The 19,971-nt window shown below is 55.5% G+C and overlaps 1 protein-coding gene across 7 annotated transcripts in view; it reads left to right on the top strand.

The window, feature by feature from the left end:
- Positions 1-19,971, top strand: part of RALGPS1 (Ral GEF with PH domain and SH3 binding motif 1) — a 299,089-nt gene that overhangs the window by 255,854 nt on the left and 23,264 nt on the right. For 5 of the 7 annotated variants that reach the window (XM_065928425.1, XM_065928423.1, XM_065928426.1 and 2 more), the window contains 3 exons: positions 14,924-15,050; positions 16,302-16,459; positions 18,655-18,706. In XM_065928425.1, the coding sequence (XP_065784497.1) occupies positions 14,924-15,050; positions 16,302-16,459; positions 18,655-18,706 (337 nt within the window). The remainder of the gene's footprint in view (positions 1-14,923; positions 15,051-16,301; positions 16,460-18,654; positions 18,707-19,971) is intronic. The other 2 variants (XM_065928430.1, XM_065928429.1) reach the window with 1 other exon arrangement.

Raw genomic sequence — 19,971 nt, 5'->3', positions numbered from 1 at the left:
TTTGGTCTCTGGGCTCCCAGCTGGGCCTGTGGGCACCTGGTTCTCTGGCTGCCTGCTGACTCCGTGCTCCTCCCAGCGAAGTGCTGAGGCCAGCAGACCTCGGTACCCAGGAGCATCTGCCACTGACTTTCCACAGCTGCGGCTCCAGCCTGGAAGCAGGGTGTTAATGTTTTCATGGACCATCAGAGGACCCAGGAGTGTTTGGAAGGTTGTAGACACACTCAGGGATCCTGGCTTCCCAGCCTCCGCCTCCAGACGGCAGTGAGGACCTGCGGGGTCCCATGCGGATGGGACAGAGGGCAGCTCCAGGGAGGTCTTCCATGTCTGGCAGTTAGATGGGACTGCGTGGCAAAAGCCCGACCAGACCAGGGACAGGAATGTGCCTCTTGCAGTCTCAGGAATGGGAGGAACGCAGCCTCCCTTGCCTCCTCGGGAGGGGACTGGGGCTACAGCCCCGGGCTCTTTCCAGCCAGCAGGCACCCCCACACCTGCCGAGGAAAGGCCCCAGGAGAGTCCGTTCACTGGAGGCTTCACATGCCAGGGGCCAGCTGTGAGCCAGGCTCCCCGAGGTGCCTGGAGAAGACCTACCCTCGTGGGCTTTGTTCTCGCCTTAGCTGGGGAGGCGGGCAGCAGACAGCGTGAGGAAGTGATGGGGGCGCAGGGAACAGCAGTCCCAGGCCAGCGTGAGCTGCCTGACCTCGCTCTGTGGCTACACTCGCTCCCCGGTTCAGCTCGCCGGCCCTGCCTGGGAGACGCAGGTTCTGTGTCGGATGCAGCCCTCCTGTGAGGTCTCTGGGGGCCTCGGTTGGTATCAAGGTGGTCCCCCGAGCTGCAGCTGCACCCTGCGTCCCTCCGATGCCCTCACACCCCCCTCTCCACCCCCCGGGGAGCAGCCGTGCCAGAGGCTCCGCACAAGCAGATGGACAGACTGTGAGAAAGGAAGTGGAGAAACCTTCTCAGTTTCTGGTCTGGGGAGAAACAAGGCCAGGAATGCCACGTTTTCCATTTCCCCCCATATGTAATGTTTAGCTTATATAAATGAACTAATATTTTCCTGGAGAGCGAAAATCATAAAGAACGTTGACCCCAAGAGAGAGGGCAGTTGGTGCTATGTGTGCCTTGGAACCGGTGAAGACATTTCCAGATCTCGTGAGCCCCGCCTCCGTGTGGCTGGACCAGCTGACAGGTTTTCTCTGAAGATTCCTTGGCAGCAAAGCAAGTCCATGGAGAAGCTCAGGCTGGCCGCAGGTTCCTGTACCTTCAGGACTGCTCGCCAACACACCTTTCTGTCTTCTTCTGCTGCCCAGTGGGTAAAAGCCAGGCAGATTTTGGAGTTGGGCAGACCTGAGTGCAGGGCCAGCTCCAACGCTTCCTAGCTCTGGGGCTGGGCGATCCACGTGGTCCCTCTGAGCCTCGGTGTTCTTATTGGTGAAATGGGAATAGGAATAGCTAAATACTTTGGAGAAGGAAATGGCAACCCACACCAGTATTCTTGCCTGGAGAATCCCATGGACAGAGGAATCTGGCAGGCTACAGTCCATGGGGTCTCAAGAGTCGGACATGACTTAGCGACTAAACCACCATAAATACTTCATGTAGGCTTACTTCACGGACTGAGGCTGGGCCAGAAAAACCCTTAGACAGTGCCTGGCACCCGCTTACCATTCAAGAATGTTCGCTCCTGGCCCTCACAGGCTCTGATGCTGACTGGATAGAGGGACAGCATGGCCATGACAATTAGGGTCTCAGTGGGAAAGACAGGAAGGCTTAGAGGGACTGGATGTTGGGGCTGGAACCGTCGGGACATGCTTGGTGCTGGCTGTCAGCTGGGGCAGAACCTAAAGGTCCACATTGTGTCCGGTGTGGCCTGGGCTTCCCTGGTGTATGGGGTCCTCAGAGTCATTGAGCTCTTGCATGGTATTGCTCTCCAAGAGCAGAGGTCCTCAAAGCATCATGGCATCTGTGTGACCCACTTTTCTGCCATGTCTGTAGGTCAATTCAGTTCAGTTCAGTTCTGTCGCTCGGTCATGTCCGACTCTCTGTGACCCCATGAACTGCAGCACTCTAGGACTCCCTGTCCATCACCAACTCCCAGAGTTTACTCAAACTCATGTCCATTGAGTCAGTGATGCCATCCAACCATCTCATCATCTGTTGTCCCCTTCTCCTCCTACCCTCAATCTTCCCCAGCATCAGGGTCTTTTCAGATGAGTCAGCTCTTCGCATCAGGTGGCCCAAATATTGGAGTTTCAGCTTCAGCATCAGTCCTTCCAATGAATATTCAGGACTGATCTCCTTTAGGGTGGACCGGTTGGATCTCCTTGCAGTCCAAGGGACTCTCAAGAGTCTTCTCCAATACCACAGTTCAAAAGCATCAGTTCTTTGGCGCTCAGCTTTCTTTCTGTAGGTCAATTTAATCTCAAAAACCTTTCAGGCCCAAGGAGAGGGCAGGGAGACTGAGCCCTCAATGAGAGTGTCAGAATTTGTGGACCTGTGTTAAAACCAACCACACCAGCTGGTTCACGGTAGGGAAACAGGTTAAAGATAGTAATAACTGACACGTTTGAGTGAGTACTCTCTGCCAGGCACTACTCTAAACCCATCCCATGTGCTTGCCTGGTGAACCTACACCTACCTTGTGAGTTGGGTGTACCTGCCCTATAGGCAAAGGCTCTGGGTTGCTTGCTCCCCCCATCTCACACCTGGAGGAAGGGTCAGAGCCAGTTGCTGAGCCCAGGGGTCTGGACTGGCTGTGGCCTGTACCCAGCCCAGGGAAGAAGCAGGATGCACCAGAGGGCCCCGCAGCTCCCTGGGCTGTCCATCATCGGTGCAGTGCAGGAAGCGCCCTGCCCTGGGTGACCACCTTGGCACTCCCATGATGTTGCCACTGACACTGTGAGTGGCGTGCTGTCCCACCGTGGTCCTTAGAAGGCTGGGTCTGTGTAAGAGTAGATTCTAAACATGCTTTGCATTACCTCTCCTTCCTTTGCCCTGTCTGGGACCTCCCGCTGTGGCTGTGGGGTCGGGGTGTTGCCATCCCCCCATTTTGGACTTCTCTCTACCTTCCTCAGCTAGCTAACCTCAGGGTCTGGTTGCCAAGAATGGTGTGGGCTCAGTGTCTGCTCCAGGTGCTGTTTCCTCTCACGGGCACTTTCATGGATTTTCCGGCGACCCCACAGCCCCTTGACCTGAGCAGATGCAGATCTTTTCCGGGGGGCACTGCATGGGCCCTCAACCGGTGCCCACAGCATTTCTTACTGCTTGAAGTCCCCTCCAGCCCCCAGCTCCACTCACAGGGACCACCTTGGTCCGCGGGAGGCCACACCTGTCCTGGCCGAGATGAACCTGTGAGTGTAGCTAACCCTGGTGTGGCCACAGCCGTGTGGACTCTAGGCCTGAGGGAGGCACTCGGAGTCCCCTGGGTCTCCCAGCTGCTGGGGACATATAGCAAGCTCCTTGAGTGGCCTGGAGACCCTTCACTGTGGTTGAGAAAAGTGAGAGAGCACCCCCATGGGTGAGGGCAGTGACTGCTTCTTTCTGCCCTCATATTCTCAGAGTGGGTAGGGGACCCTAGGTGAGGGACTCAAGGGACAGGGAACCAGTTTTCGCTGGTTCCCTCTGGAGTTCACGTCTGCTTTGTCCTTGGGGTCTCCCATCCTAGCCCCTTAAGGTCAAGGTCAAGCAGAGGAACCAAGACTCAAAGCTGCTGCCCTGCTGCAGCTGGGAACCTGAGCCTCTGGCTGCGAGAAGAAAGCGTCCGGGCCTCACTGCAGTTGAAAGGTGATCGGATGCCATATTTCAGAAGGAAATGAACCGGGGCAAACCAAGTGACATGTGAGACAGAACCTGGCTCACAATAAGGACCCGTAAGAGTTGCATGTATGAGAAACAAAGAACGCGTGTGAATGTAAAAGTCACTGGCTCCCAGGCTCCACCAGCAAACCTGGCCAGAGAAGGCTTTCAACACAAACAGGCTTTCCTCTGCAGAGGGGCCTCCGGGCCCCAGAGCGCTCAGGGCTCTGGCAGACCCGGTGAGAGCCCCAGTGTGGGAACAAAATCAAATGGAGAATGAATGAAACACAGGAATGAAATGGGGAGACACGGAACCCCTTGCAGTTGAGGGGGACATGGGCCCCGCACCCCCAGACGCTCAGGCTGGTGCTCTCGAAGCTCCGGATCACAGCAGCGGTCATCCTGGCCTCCAGGGACGATGCGGAGGCTCAGAGCCCAAGGAGAATGGACCCCGGCTCCCCGCTCAGCCCAGAGCCGAGGCTGGATGGAACGCGAGTCTTGTGACTCCAGATTGAGTCGTTTCCCTCCGACACAGCTGCCTCCCATTAATCTCCGATGTGCGAGACTTGGAGCGCAGCCCGTAAGCGGCGGTCGGGCTGCCAGGTTGCTTGAATCGGGCAGCACTGACCCAGGGCAGGACCGCTCCGATGCTGCCGGGACGCGTGGGAACGAGGCTCTCCGTCCCGGGTGCGTGTCCTCCTCGGCAGAGTCGTGGGTACCATGCCGGTGCTCTCGGCACACGCCGCTGGCGCTCCAACTGCCCACCCAGCCCTGGCTGGGCATGGGGACACAGTCCCTGCCTCCTAGGGTGGGGGTGGGGATGGACAGTCAGCAGGAAATCACACACAACTACTTAGCTTCAGATGAATGGGTGCCATAAAGGCCGGGCACGTGCACCCAGGACGATGGGGTGTCACCCTCTTTGTGAGAACTCCCACCTTCGGGGCCGTGAATTCTGCACCACGCAGGGCCCTGTATCTCAGTGAAGGTCTAATTTAACCCTTGAGGATGGGAGGGGCCTCCAGTTCTTTGCCTCCGTTTCTTTCTCTTCCAAGAGAAACGTACAGAAGGAACAGGAGGCACTGGGGGTGTTTCCGGCGTGTCTCCTGTGGCCCCCGTGGGTGGGCAGAGGAGGCCCGTGGCCCCCGCAGTGTCTCAGCGCTGGCTGGCCGGCCAAGGCCGCCTCTGAGAAGAGGAAGTGACGGCTGAGACTGAGGACAGAGTAGTGTGTGGCTTCTGAGCCGCCTTCCTTTAGAATTACAAACAGAGCACAAGGTCACTTTTTCCCACCGCTCACCAGCCTCTCGCCCCAGCAAAGCTCCTTAACCCTTCCAACTGCAGGTGCCACATCATAACACTGAGATGCTGACAACAGGGCTTGTGAGGCAGTGTTACTATGACGCTGACATCAGATCCTCTGTCCAGAACATTTAGCACAGTCTCTGGCCCCTGGTCAGAGAAGGCAATGGCACCCCACTCCAATACTCTTGCCTGGAAAATCCCATGGACGGAGGAGCCTGGTAGGCTGCAGTCCATGGGGTCGCTAAGAGTCGGGCACGACTGAGCGACTTCACTTTCACTTTTCCCTTTCATGCATTGAAGAAGGTAATGGCCACCCACTCCAGTGTTCTTGCCTGGAGAATCCCAGGGACGGGGGAGCCTGGCGGGCTGCCATCTATGGGGTCGTACAGAGTCAGACACGACTGAAGCGACTTAGCAGCAGCAGCTGGCCCCTGGTAGATTCTCAGTGAATGTCACCCATTACCATCGCCAGCTCTGGTGCAGTCGTGATAGTTATCCCATTGTTGTAGTTATTGCTATTACCATATTTCTTCATTTTTTCCTATCAAAGCAGGTGTCTTTCCTGGGTGTAATTATCTGGATGCTTGTCTCTGTCCCCACTTGACTGTGACTCCACGAAGGTAGAGTGTCAGCTAATTCAGAGTGGCTGGGCCGCACCCCTCTGGGTGTTGTTAGGAAGGAGAGAGGCCAGCGCTCTGTCCTTTCCTTCTCACCAGGGGGCTGCGAGGCCGGCTTAGTGCCCTTGTCTTGCAGACGTAAAATTCACGCTCAGAGGCACGAGGTGACTCGCCCAAGGTCGCTCCACCAGGAGGTGGCAGTTACCAGTGGGAGCGCAGGCCTGTCTGCCTCTGGGTCCCACGTTCTTTGCTGTCGCCATTCATCATCCTTGATCCCGCCCACTCCAGAGCCCTTGTTAGAAGGCTCTGTGTTCTTTTCTCTTCCAATCAGTCAGTGGTCTGCTGGGCAGCATGTTGGTTTCTTGAGAGAAGTGTAATGAAAACCAGATTTCGTTCATGATATCTTGTTCCCCAATGACTGTCAGTTCTCATATGTTCCAATAAAACTGCTAAAGAAACAGCCACTTAAAGATTATTCATGGAAAAATTATGCTGAGGAAAAATAGAGCAATCCTCTGAGATAGTCAAGCCGCGTGGTCAGTTTTTCCAGCTGCTCGTGCCATATCGGGCTGGGCAGCGGGGACCACACTCCGCTAGGGCAGGCCAGAGCCCCAGCCCATTATCACCGCCCCCGCCCCGTGGACACGGAGGAACAAACTTGTCAGCCACCCAGCTCCAAACTGGTCCCAGAAGACACGTGTCCCGGGTGCTGTCACATGGCGCCCCCACCCCACCCCAGGCCTGGTGGGGCTGGCACGTGAGGCCTTTCAGTAGCAGAATGTCACTTACTGGCAGAGAGGCCACCACCCCCACCCGCCCCCCCCCCCACCCCACCCAGGTCCCAGCTGAATGGAAATTCTTCTGCTTCAGCGTCAGAGTCCTGCTGTTGGTCCGCAGTGCAGGGATGGGAGTGATGGAGGGCGCTGAGAGGCAGTCAAGGCAAGAGGGTCAAGGCAAGCATCAGGCCAGGGAGACCACAGCCCCCCACCTCCCCCCAGCTGAGTTCAGGGGCATCTGAGGCCAGGCCTGCCTCCCACCCAAAGCAGCAAGGAGAGGGGGGTGGATCCGAGCCTCGGCCTGGAGGGGGAGTCAGGAGCTGAGTGGACGTGAACAGAGGCGAGTCCTGAGACTCGGGAGAGCCTGTCTGGGGTCGGAGCTGGGACGCAGGAACCTCTGGGAGACAGGTGGGAAGGCAGTGGGTGAGGGGAGAGCCGAGGCCGGGGAGGTTCCCAGAAGAGCCTCGGAGTGTCCACTTCTCACCGCACACGCGGCCGGTTCAAGAGCAAACCCAGCTCCCGTCGGCCACGTGACCTGGGGGCGGGGAGGCCTCCGCGGGACAGCTGTAGGAGTGTTGACGGCTTGGGAGTCTTTGGACTCAGCAACGGAGTGTTTACACAAGCCTGGCACACTGTTGGTGCACAACAGGTGTTAGTCTCCCTCACCTTCCCTTCCTCGGGAGCAGCAGTTGGACGTTTATCCATCACACATTTCCTTCAAGAAGTGCCTTCTGCTTAGATCAGATCACCTCGAATGTGTCACCATGATCCTCCTTCCTCAGTTTTCCCCTAATGCCTGACCTTTGAACTGCTTGAGCTCCTTCCCCACTACGGGCTACCCCCCCACCACCCTCTGCCCCCAGTTCCCAGATAGTGGCGCAGGGCCCAGGTCCTACTCACAGGCTCTCTCACCTGCGGAGCGGGCCTCCTCCGAGTACCCACCTTCTGGGTAGCAACACCACACATAGCCAGAGACCAGGTCCGCAGCGCTCAATTATCACTGTTATTAATGCTGGGACACCACCGGTTCCAACCACGGGGAGGAGCCAGGCGATCTGACCTTTATAAAATACTGAGCCCGGGGTGGGAGCCAGAGTGACTCAGGCAGCGAGACTGTGATCCTGCGTACAGACAGCTGATAAACAAGCCACATTCCACCCTCCTCACGGATTCATTTATTGAGCAATACGTACAAAACAGAAACAAGGCTGGGTGCTTCCACGCCGCCTTTCCTCCCCGCGGCCACTACACGAGATGTCTCCCCAGGACAGAACTTGCTTTCATCCCGGTGCTTTGAGCAGAAGTTCTTCATGGGGTGCCCATCAGAACCACCCGAAGAGCAGCACCCCTGACCCACCTGAGGCCAGCAGAACCAGGCCCTCCTGGGATGGGCCCAAGAAACTCCGTTTCTCACACACCCTCCAGATGCTTCTGATACAAACATGCCCTGGTTAAGAATGACAGTCTCAGAGAAGCTGACGGCGACGTGGAACCCCTCCCAGGAAAGTGCAAGTGTACACAATGCTTAGCCGCAGACCTCGCTGGCTCCCATGGACCCTCCCAGGGTTGGCAAAGTCCAGGCCACAACTCTCTGAGTCATTGTCATGGGTTGGTCTGTCGGAGCCCCAATTCTTGAGATGATGCCACATGCAGGCTGGAATCGGGACCTCAAATAGCTCCCCCTCTTCTTATCAAATTAAGTCTCCTGGATCCCCCTGCTCGACCCAAGTCTGAGCTCTCTGTCTCAGTGGAGGAAGGTTATTACTTCCATTCAGGTCTGAGTGGGCAAATGACAGAACAGAAGCTGAAATCAACACAGCAGAAGCTTTGTTCAGTGGCCAAAGAATGGAGAAGCGGGAACTAAATTCAGAGTAAAGACAAAGGGATGAGCAGTGAGGCTAATAATGGGGAGGCAGATGCCTTAGTCTACCTGGGGAGGGATGGGGCTTTTTCAAGGCATTAGGGTGCCACCCCCTTTCTGTCCTTCTTTGGTCCTTAATGTCCAGTCTCGGCCACCAGTGGATGTTTCATTTAATATGCTAATGTAGTCAGATGGAGGTCCAAGGAGACTCAGAGTCTGTTGGAAATCACACTCATTGTCATCTTGGTCCCAGCTGGATCCATCTGGTTTTTTCTCTCTGTGTGTGTGTGTGTGTGTGTGTGTGTGTGTGTGTGTGTGTGTGGTTTCCTTTTCTATCTCTGGACCCTTTAACTTAAAGATTTATATTCACTTCTGCTAGAGGTGGGAGAGTTGGCAAGTTTTAAGCAAGGACACTTCTGCTAACAGTGGATGTTATGATGGGTTTTGTTTTCTTAATTTTATTTATTTGAATTTGCCTGGTCTTCTTTGCAGCATGTGGGGTCTAGTTCCCCAACCAGGGATGGAACTCAGACCCCCTGCACTGGGAGCGTGGCGTCTTAGCTCCCAGAAGTCCTGGTTGATGGGTTTTGAGCAAAGACCTGGAGCAGCTCTGACAGCGCTGTCTCCTGCCACCTGGCCAGGTGGCCCAGACAACCAGGAAGAAGGGAGCCCGCTGACCGAGGCCCCATCGTGCAGCTCCCAGTTCCTGGCAAAGGGTGGGGAAGGATAGACATGGACTCCAGCACAGCCCCTAGCATGGCACCTGGCACAGAGAAAGTGTCCACTCGCTTTTGAAGTCTGTTCATTTTAAATCATGAAACCTTTCTACAAAGAGAATATCTATGGTACCTCCCACCCATATTTAATGGAAGTGAACATTTTGCCATATTTGCTTTATATCTCCTTAATTGTTTACAGATAGATTACACTCCATCTGTTCCCTTTCTTCCGTATGGAAGTATCTACTGTGCCCATACCATTTTGTGTTATTCCTGTGTGGATTTTTGTATTTTACTACACGTATACCTATATATGGACTTCCCAGATAGCACTAGTGGTAAAGAACTCACCTGCCAATGCAGGAGACATAAGAGACGCAAGTTCATTCCCTGGATTGGGAAGATCCCCTAGAGGAGGGCATGGCAACCCACTCCAGTATTCTTGCCTGGAGAATCCCCATGGACAGAGGAGTCTGGAGGTCTATAGTCCATAGGGTCCCACAGAGTTGGACATGACTGAAGCAACTTAGCATGCATACATACATATAAACATATATACTAGGTTTTTAAAATACTACATAAGTGGCATCATGCCGTTCACCTAAACATTCATCTGCAACTCGCTCTGCCTGCTTACCATATGTTTTTGTCATATGGATTGTATCCACACGGATACCTGCAGATCCAGTTTCTTCATTTTTTCCTGCTCTGTAGAATTTGTTGAATGAATGAACTGCAGCTCCCTTATTCATTTCTCTACCAAGGAGCATGCAGGTTGTTTCCCCACTGAACATCCTTGGAAAGGAAATGTGTCCCCCTTGTGCATGGATGCACATTTCCTGAAGGCAGACACTCAGAATTGGAATGCTGGGGTCACAGTGATGCCATGAAGGCATGGCATTTCACCTTTACTCAGCATTGCTAATTGCTTTTCAAGTATTTGACACACAAATGAGCCCTTAACTAGCATTCACATTTGATACTGTCAGGCTAATCATTTTTTTTTTTTAACAATCTAGTGAGTTGAAAATGTATCTCAGTTTTACTATAATTTGCATTCCCATTATTACCAGTGAGGATAAGGCATCTTTCCATACAGTTATTGGTCACTGAGGTCATTTCCTCTTTTGTGAATTTCCCATTTGTTTCCTCTGCCCATTTTCTTGGGGCGTATATCTCTTTCTTACTGGTATTTGAAGTTCTTTATAAATCTGAACCGGAACCCTTTGATGGTGATGTGGGTGACATATTCCTTCTCTCAGATTACACCTTGCCATCTAATGTTGCTTTTCCTGTCTTTGGTTTATTGGCTTGATTTGGTACAGAAATGTTTAATCAAATTTTTTCATTTTTTAAAATGTATTTTTTAATCAGAGGAAAATTGCTTTACAGTGTTGTGTTTCTGCCAAACACCAGCACAAATCAGCCATAATTATACGTTTATCCCCTTCCTCTTGAGCATCTCTTCCCTCATTTTTTTTCCTTGAAGGTTTATGCCTTTTGTTTCTTTCGTTTCCCCAAGGTCATAAGGGTTGTCTCCTTTTTCTTTCCAGTAGTTTGGCATTTTTGCTTTTCATATATATGTCATTAATCCACTTGCATAGTGTAAGGTAGGAGGACTCAATAATTTCATCTTTTCTCACATGGAACCTAAGAGTTCTAGACCCATGTACTGAAAAGACCCTGCCTTCCCTTTAACTTGTAATGCCACCGCCACCATGGAGAAGTCTAGACTCTTACTTTTGATTCACTGAACAGTTTCTCTGTCCACGTGCCAACACCAGACTGTTTGAATTACTTTTGTCTTGTGTTTTGGTCTGATAACTGGTAGGACAAGTCCTGTGCTGTTCTTCTCAAGATTTGTTGTGACTACTTTATCCCGTTCTTCTTCTTTAGGATTTTAAGATCAGCCAAAATGACCAGGTATAACAGGATTTGAGCACCATGCCCCTGACCATTTCAGGCTTTTCACTTATCAAACTTTCATGAATCTGTATGATGGTTGGATTTGAGAAGTTTAGACTGGTTACAGGAAGAAGAGAAAGTGTGGCAACTCAGACCAGTCAGTGACAAGAGAGATGGACAGGGACGGGATGTACAAAACCTAGGAGTCTTGGTGATTGTGTGTGGCAAGTAAGAAGAGATGGGGAAACAATGGAAGCAGTGAGAGACTTTATTTTTGGGGTCTCCAAAATCACTACAGATGGTGACTGCAACCATGAAATTAACAGACAGTTGCTCCTTGGAAGAAAAGCTATGACCAACCTAGACAGCATATTAAAAAGCAGAGATAATACTTAACCAACAAAGGTCCATCTAGTCAAAGCTATGGTTTTTCCAGTAGTCTTGTATGGATGTGAGAGTTGGACTATAAAGAAAGCTGAGTGCCGAAGAATTGATGCTTTTGAACTGTGGTGTTGGAGAAGACTCTTGAGAGTCCCTTGGACTGCAAGGTGATCCAACCAGTCCATTCTAAAGGAAATCAGTCCTGAATATTCATTGGAAGGACTGATGCTGAAGCTGAAACTCCAATACTACGGCCACCTGATGCGAAGAACTGACTCATTGGAAAAGACCCTGATACTGAGAAAGATTGAAGTCGGGAGGAGAAGGGGATGACAGAGGATGAGATGGTTGGATGGCATCACTGGCACAATGGACATGAGTTTGGGTGATGGATTTGGTGATGGACAGGGAAGCCTGGTGTGCTGCAGTCCATGGGGTTGCAAAGAGCTGGACACGACTAGAGCAACTGAACTGAACCGAGTAAAAAGAGAAGGCAAGTCACAGTCTGGGAGAAGCCAATGACTACTCCTTCCAGGCCAGGTGACTGAGTGGCCAGCAGGGCCTCCAGCCAAGGCTGGGAATACAGGAAGAGGGTTCAAGTTCAACCTTGGCTGAACTTATGATATCTTAGGAAAGTTCAGATGAAGGGATCAAGGCAACAGAAGGAAACGCAGGTCTCAGGCTCAAAAAAAAAAAAAAGAAAAGGATGGCTGAAGACTTCCCTCATGGTCCAGTGGCTAAGACTCCTCGGGCTCACCATTCAGGGGACCTGGGTTTGACCCCTGGTCAGGGAACTAACTTCCACATGCCTGCAACTAAAGATTCTACATGCCACAATGAAGACCCAGTGCAGCCAAGTAACTAAATAAATATTTTAAAAATAAATAACTGCTGTGCATTTCCATAAGCTCCCTTGCTCTTTAAAACAAACAACAACAACAAAAAAGAAGGATGGCTGTAAAGGTTTAAGAGTCATCAGCCAGCCTGCTGAGTTAAAATCAAATCAGAACCAGGAGCCAAAGAGGGAGGCTTGTATAGACAATACCAGCCACTGGGGGATAAGGAACCCATGGAGGAGGCTGAGTGACAGCGATCGAAGAGGCTCAGGAAGAAGCAGGAGCGAGTGACATCACAGGCACCCAGGAAGCAGAGGCTTACGAGGAGTGATCGCCCATGTCAGCTGCCAAGGGCGCTGGCAAGGAAGCCAATGAGTGCTTGACGATTTGGTCCAAAGGAGGTCAATGGAAATGTCATTAGGAAATGGAAACCAGATTTAGTGACTCGGGAGTGAGTGAGGGGGCGGCAGAGGAGTGGGGGGCAGGCCAGTTTTTGAGGAAGTGTGGCGCCTGGGAGGAGAGCCGAGCCAGGGGACCTTCTTATGCAGAAGGAGAGAAACTAAGAGTGTATGCATGAACTGGGGAATGGAGTGAGCAGGAGAAGGGGAAGTGGTGCAGTGAATTCTCAGAGGGAACAGTAGGTTGGGGCAGAGGTCCCTGTTCCCCGGGGGCCTGGCAGGAAGCCTGTTGTCCCCGGAGGTGCCCTTGGCGATTGAAGGCAACCAAACCCAACAGGCACAGTGTTCTCGTGGCAGGAGAGTGGCAGCATTTTGGAGGGAAGAGGGTCTGATAGTTGTGCAAGGGGGCTGAAGGAGGGGTTGACACCTGGGAATAGTTGTTGAAGGGAACAGCGGAGACCTAGTGCAGGGCTTAGTGGTGGGGCCTCAGGGAAGTGAAGGAGAGGATGTGGGGGTCAGGGAGTGGGATGTAGAGGAGGCACGGGGCGGGGGGGACGATCGCCGGGAGTGGGAGGTCAGAGCCTGAGATTTCGTGAGTTCCTTGCATCAGGAACCCTCCAAAGTGCCAGAAGCTGGACTTCCCGTAGCAGACAGGCTGGGGACAAGGGTCGTTGTTTTGGACGCCAAAATAAGAATGAGCCAAGCCTGCTGGAGGACACGGGGACCCTTAGGTCACTAGTGGATCTGCAGCATCTTGTGGTGGAGGATCTGGAGCCCTGGGTGGACCTCTGGCCTCACAGGCCCTCCAGGATGTTACCCAGCACAGCCGGGCAGTAGCCCCCTTGTTTGCCCCGCATTCGATGTGCTCCACCGGAAGTGACCGAGCCCCTTTGCCGAAACCCTGGCTCCCATTTCCAGTGTCTGGCCCAGGTAGCTATGACTCAGCTGTCATCTGGGGTCACCTCCCTTTGACAGAGACTGGGACCTGGGGCTCTTTACTGCTGTGCTTGCACCTGGACAAACGTCTCCTGAGCAGCAGATACAAAGAAACTATGAGTGACTAAAAATAACTGCAGGCATGTGCAGTTGGGGCAAATTTCAAACAATAAGATACAAAAGGGCCAAAATCCTATGCCACTTGTGAGGTGCCTGGAGCAGGATACTGCTCGTGATCCCTCCGTGCAGCACCACCAGGGGGCAGGCAGACCACCTAGGCCACCCCTCTGGCCTGACCCACTGATCTGCACCTGCCCTCACCCCATTTAAGGAACCAGGCCGCCTCTCCGCAGGGAGCAAGCAAGGGAACCTGTTGCTTGTTTTTGCTCCCTTGTGAGTCTGATTAAAGCCTTGCCTGAATTCCTTGTCTGATCTCTTATCCGTTTCTGTTGATTCGAGTCCAAGAACTCAGCTTGGTTAATACCTTAAGACCTCCCTTCCCAAATCACAACCACAGAAACTAAAAAGACAACAGTGGTCTAGACCACACCCCACAGAAAATAGCTGTGAATGTAGCTAACATGAAGGCCCAGCCTCTAAGCACATGCTGCTCAGTGGGGTTTGTAACCCCAGCCCCCTGCTTTGATGACCTTCCAGTGGCCCCATGACTGGGGCTGAGGAGGACAGGGTAACATTATCATAATAAAACCAGAGTGAGCACTAACTGTGAAACTCTGCCCATGTTACCCCAAGACCTGTCCCGGCTACCCGCAGGGTGAGTGCATTCTTCCCACCTCTCAGATGAGGAAACAGGCTCAGAGAGGAAGCAACCTGTTCAAGGTCACCCAGGCAATAACGGATGGGCCGGGGTGTCTGACACCCTGCCTGCCAGTTAATCCACTGCCCCCAGCGAGCCCTGCACACATCCCCTTTGGTTGGACATGTGCTTCAGAAGAGAGTCTGGCCTTGGAAGGGCACAGGGGTACAGGCCCTGGACCTGGACTCAGAAGGCACACTATTGAGGCTCAACTCTGTCGCCCAGCGGGGTGGCTGTGAGAAGTACCGCCCCAGGGGAAACAGGCCAGGCTGCAGACCCCTGCCTCCACCCCTCATCCATCCATGGCGCTCCCCTCCACGTGAGCAGCGGGGCTGTCGGGCCAGGGACGCTGTGCACAGCAGGACTCTGGCTGTCCTGACGGCCTGTTGTCAGGCTTACTGCGTGTATCACAACATGCCTGGCAGCTGGGGGTGAGGGGTCGGGGTCTCGTGAGTAGACAGCTACAGGGCTTGGGGAACCTTGCCCCCTCCTGTCAACTGAGCCAGGGGTCTCCCCCCAAACCCAGCCCAACTCCCCTGAGCCTCGCCAGCCCCTCACCTCACTCTCTGTGCTCTGTTCACAGGTCCGTCCAGCGGCTCCAGTTCCGCAAGGTTCAGCCGGCGGCCCACCTGTCCGGACGCCTCTGTGGCCGGCAGCCTCCCCACACCCCCGGTCCCAAGACACAGGAAGAGCCACAGTCTGGGCAACAAGTGGGTGACCGCGTGAGCCCCCGACACCGAAGTCGGGGCAGGACTGAGCATGGGGCGGGGCTGAAGAGCTGCTGGGGATGCCAGCCCACCCGGGCCTCCCCTGCCCATCTGGGAGCTGCTGGTGGGCACTCTTGGTCTCCCAGGCTGGTGCCCCCTCCTCAGGCTGGCATGGGCTCAGGAAGGGCGGGAGTGGCCGTGGCTGCATCGCCCGTGTACTGGTGACGGGTCTCCAGGGCTCAGCATCTGATGGAGGAGGCGTGCAGGGAAGGGCAAGGAGGCAGTGGTGGGCTTCTAGCTGGCTTGCCCAAGCTCGGTTAGTGCCTCCTCGTGGAAAGAAAACCCCAGAGTCCAGGAAACACCATGACAGTCCTCCAGGGAGCACGTGGTATCTCATGGCACCTGTGTGACAGGGCTCAGCATCTCCACTTGCTGAAAGTTACAGGAAGCCTGAAGAGCCCAGAGCTTGCTGCAGGTTCTCCCGGCTCCATGGGGCTGACAGCTGGGGAACATGTGTAGTCCTTAGCATGGCTGGGCAGCTGTGCGCATGTCCCCTGGGTGTTGGGCACAGAACTGTGAGCAGTTGGGTCCCTTCTGCACTCTCTCCCTCTCTCTCTCTCCTTCTCTCTGTTCCTTCCTTCCTTTCATCCTCCTACCGTTAAGACACAAGCCTCAGCGAGCCCAGACTAGGCCTGGAGGAGAAAAGGCTTGCTTCTCCGAGAGTTCGGAGCTTGCTCGGTGCTGGATACACTGCCACGTGCCTGTCCAGCTTCCTCTCGCTGGGCCCCTGCAGGCCTCTGGAGTAGGCACTGCCTGATTCATGTTGTAAGAATGAGGCCAGGAGGTCCGACAGGAGAAGCGCCTGGCAGTGGTGGGTAAGGCTGGAGCAAGGACTTGGACCAGGTGTATGAATCCAGAAGCAGGTGTGCTGACCACAAGGTCAGCCATCTTTTTGCTTGTTAGACTCCATCACTCGAAAGCACCATCTGCTCACCTGAGCCTCACAGTCATCTTGGGAGACAGGCAGGGTGAGTAGTGTGAGTCCCCATTTGCCAGAGAAACTGAGGCTCAGAAAAACGATGTGACTTGCCCAAGGTCACGCCATGGGGAGACAGAACTGCGGTTCTGGGTGAGGGTCTTTCTCCCGCAGTGGTGCCGTTCTGCTAAGGCCCCTGGTTCCACCTGGGGCAGGTGGACCCACTGTTGCTCCGTAGATAAGGAGCTTTGCCTTCTTTCTTCCTTTCCGTTTTCCAGTATGATGTGTCAGTTGAGTGTAGTTGAGAGTAAAAGCGCGACATTCCCGTCGGAGAAAGCGAGGCACCTGCTAGACGACAGTGTCCTAGAGTCCCGCAGCCCCCGCAGGGGCCTCGCCCTCGCCTCCTCCTCCGCCGTCACCAACGGACTCTCCCTCGGTAAGCGTCCCCGGCCTGCACACGACAGCAGGTGGGCCACGGCCCGGCGTGTCTGTGTCTGTCTCTGTCACTGCAGTGCCCGGGGGCCCCGCAGTCCCCTGCAGAGAGGGCTCCCCGCAGGCGTCGCCAGAGCCAAAGAGGCCTTTGCTTCCCAGTCTCCAAGGCTTTACAAAGGGCCTTGGGTTTGTCCTCATCCTGCCAGTGGCCCTGAGAGGGGTAAGAAACGGGGGTCAGACACGTACCTGAGACCCACAGTCCTTGGCAGGCGACTGCCAAAGCCTGGTGGCTGCTGCCCCCGCGGGGCTCCATCCTTGGGGAGCCACAAACCCTGGCCCACAGGGCAAAGGAGGAGATACTGCCTGGGGACGGCAGCAAGGCGGCCCCTGGGTGCTCCCCATGTGCTTGTCTTCATACCGAGGAGCCAAAGTAAGGGAGGATGAAAAATTGACCTTCTGGGATGAAAACGTATATCTGAACTTCAGCCAGAAATGGTGCTTATGTCAACAGAAAGAGAAGCTGAGCTGCTGGGGCCAGGATGGCGGGTGGTGGTGTCAGAGCTAAGGATGGTGTTGAGCTCTGGTCACAGGTCCATCCCCCCATGGAGTCCAGGTCACCCAGTCACTTCTGCCATCAGACAGGTGTGCTCTCCGCTGGCCGTGTCCTCAGTGTGCTGTGCTTCTGTAGTCTGTGTGTCTGTGTGTCTGTCTTAACAGGGAGCCCTCCCGGGGCTGGCAGCAGGTTAGACAGAGACCAGTAGGGTGGAGGGCCCCAGCACATGGGAAGGAAGAGGTACGTGGTACGTGCAGGAAAATTGGGCCGGAATCTCCCATCCCGTGAAACAGGGCCAGTCTCTGAGGCAGTGTGGCCGCAAGGGGGCACCTGGCTCCCACTTCCTAGAAAGTGTGTGACAAGCAAGGCCCGTGTCTGCTGTCTGTCCAGGGAGGAGGTGCTCCTCCTTGGACCCAGTCAGGGGTTTCCGCCAGCCTGGGACAGTGTAGCCCGGGGTTCCTAGGTGCAGCTGGGAGAAGAGTTCAGGGTCTGTGAGTTGGGGAAAGGCTGGGTTAAACCAGGGTGGCGGGCCTCTTCCTAGAGACTTGATTGTGCTGATGGGCATCGTGGGTCTCCCAGGAGTCAGCCGAGCCTGAAGGTTCCCACACTGTCTGGGCCGGAACCCTTCTCCTTGGAGAATCCTATGGGATGGGGTTCTGAGCCCACCTGGGAAACGCCAGCCCGAGAGCATTGGACTGGGCAGCAGAACAGCTCTTTTACATCCAGGAGATTTTCAGAGCTGTGCCTGAACCCAAGCCTTGCTGTTCCTGAGACAGAAAACCAAGTCAGATGCTGTGCTGTCCGGTATCCAGGTGGGAGGTCACCAGGCGGGGCAGTTCCCGAACACTCAGGTTTTTCTGTTTGGAGCTGGAGCTGGGAGCTCGGGGCCCTGTATGCCTGGGCCCTGCTTGGGGCTGAACTGGTCCTTGTGTCCTGGAACTGCCAAGGGGCCTGGGACACCCCCCCCCCCCCCGCCCGCCCCACTCCCACTGCCCGGCCGTGGTGCCAGCAGGCAGCCCAGACAGAGAGGGCAGAACCCAGGCACCTCCAAGGAAAATCTCTCTGCTTCCTTGTGGCCAAAGCTGGGCCTTGGTGAGTCCCAGTCAGCCCTGCGGGGGCAGGCCAGGGGAAAGCCGAGCCCTCTGTGTGCACACTGCCCCGGGCTCTGAAAGGGCACTCTGTGGGGGCTTCTGCCCAGTGCTGGGCAGCTGCTGCATGGCCCACATTGAGTCCAGCCCTGACCTTTGGAGGAAGAAGTGCTCGTCTGGCCCCTGTTTGGCCCCGGCTTCCCTTGGGCCAGAAGGAAGGCAGTGGTGGAGCCAGGCCAGGCCAAGACAGAGTCTGAAGGGTCCTGACCCGGGGGACTGGTGTGCGGGCAGCCGCAGAACTTAGGGGGCAGGGAAGGGAGAGGAGGGCCCACCTGGGAACCGTGGGACGGAGTGGGCCGAGTGTCAGACCGAGCAGCAGCAGAGCAGAGTCCGAGCCACACCGACACCCCCGGGTCAGGCGCTGTCCCTCTGGCACGTCCGTGCAGCTCGGGGCCTGGGCCCGGCAGAGAACAGGCCGCTCTAGTGACCCCGCTCCTGCGAGGCCGCCCCCCACTCCTGTGAGGCCACCCCGCTCACTCATCTGTGTTCCTTTTCCAGGCAGTAGTGAGAGCTCAGAGTTTAGTGAAGAGATGTCTTCAGGGCTGGAAAGGTGAGTGTGGCCTGGGCTAGGCCTCCCTCCCGGGGGAGTCGCTCAGGGGGCGGCCCAGGGACTGGAGACCAGCCCCACCCTCCTCACCCAGCCTGTCGGGGACTGCCCCGTGGCTCCACAGGTCAGCACGGCCCAGGGGCAGGGAGGCCGCCCGAACAGGATGGGCGTGGGGTGGGGCGGCCCTCCTCATCCTGGGGTCCAGAGTCGTCCCGGGAGTCTGGAGGCCGGCACCTCTCCCTCAGGCCGAGATACCGAGGACTGAGATGTGGGTTCTCGAAAGCAGAAGCCTGAGAAGTGGGTCTGGAGACGGACATGTGGCTCCGCCTGGTGGGGTCTGAGAGCATTGCACCCCTGTGGCCTCGGGCTGGCACCCACCCTCCTGGGCGCCGGTGAGCCGAGGGGACTCTGCCCAAGGTTCCCTGCAGCCAGTGCGTCCGCCCCAGGAAGTCCTCCCCGCGCCTCCCTCCTCCACGTGCTGACCCTTTCTCTGTGCCAGGCACCAGGTGGGCTCTGGGAAGACAGGGACCCTGTGAACGGGGAGTTCCTGCAACCTTGGCGCTGCCGACGATGAAGGGCATCATGGGGACTCAAGTTCTTGGGGGAGCGGGGGTCATCCATTGACACAGAAGTAGGCTTGCATCGTCCTGCAAAGTAGCCCCTCCTCTAGCCTGTGTACACAGGGGCCCACAGGCACACACACGCACACCCTCACAGTTATACACACCCACACCTGTGCCTCTCCCCTGGTGCTCAGCCCCACAATCATAAATGGTCAGAGGGGAGGTGCAGCCCACCGGGCGGGGCCCACAGGGCGGAGGGACGGGCTACGGGGATGGTGAGCTTTGTTGAGGGCTCCCCGTGTGCCAGGCACTGTCTTGGTCTCTCCCAGTCCTCAAGCCCTCTGACACGGGGATTACCTGTAAAACGTCCCTGTTTCACATCTGTGGACAGCAAGGCGCAGACAGGTGGCGTGGTCCTGCCTCACCCGCCCCTGCGGGGCAGAGCAGACCCACATCCACCTCCCCCGACCGCAGGGCCCACGTGGTCATGACCATGCCTCAGCCAGAGCCTCTGTGACACTGCAGAACCTGGTCCCACGTCGTTCAGCCTGTCTGTCTGTCCTGGTGATACCCTAGCTGGGGAGCTGGGTGGGGGGAGATGACATCCTAAGCCCTCGGAGCTCCTCTTTCTGTCCAGCCCCAGGCCTCCTGGAGGGATGTTTGCTGGGCTCTGATTTGGGGAGCACAGGCCGCCTCTCTGTGGGC

Source organism: Muntiacus reevesi, chromosome 3 (genome assembly GCF_963930625.1).
Source record: "Muntiacus reevesi chromosome 3, mMunRee1.1, whole genome shotgun sequence".
Taxonomy (NCBI): domain Eukaryota; kingdom Metazoa; phylum Chordata; class Mammalia; order Artiodactyla; family Cervidae; genus Muntiacus; species Muntiacus reevesi.
The sequence above is the reverse complement of the archived record's forward strand: the minus strand, read 5'-3'. Positions and strand labels throughout refer to the sequence as shown.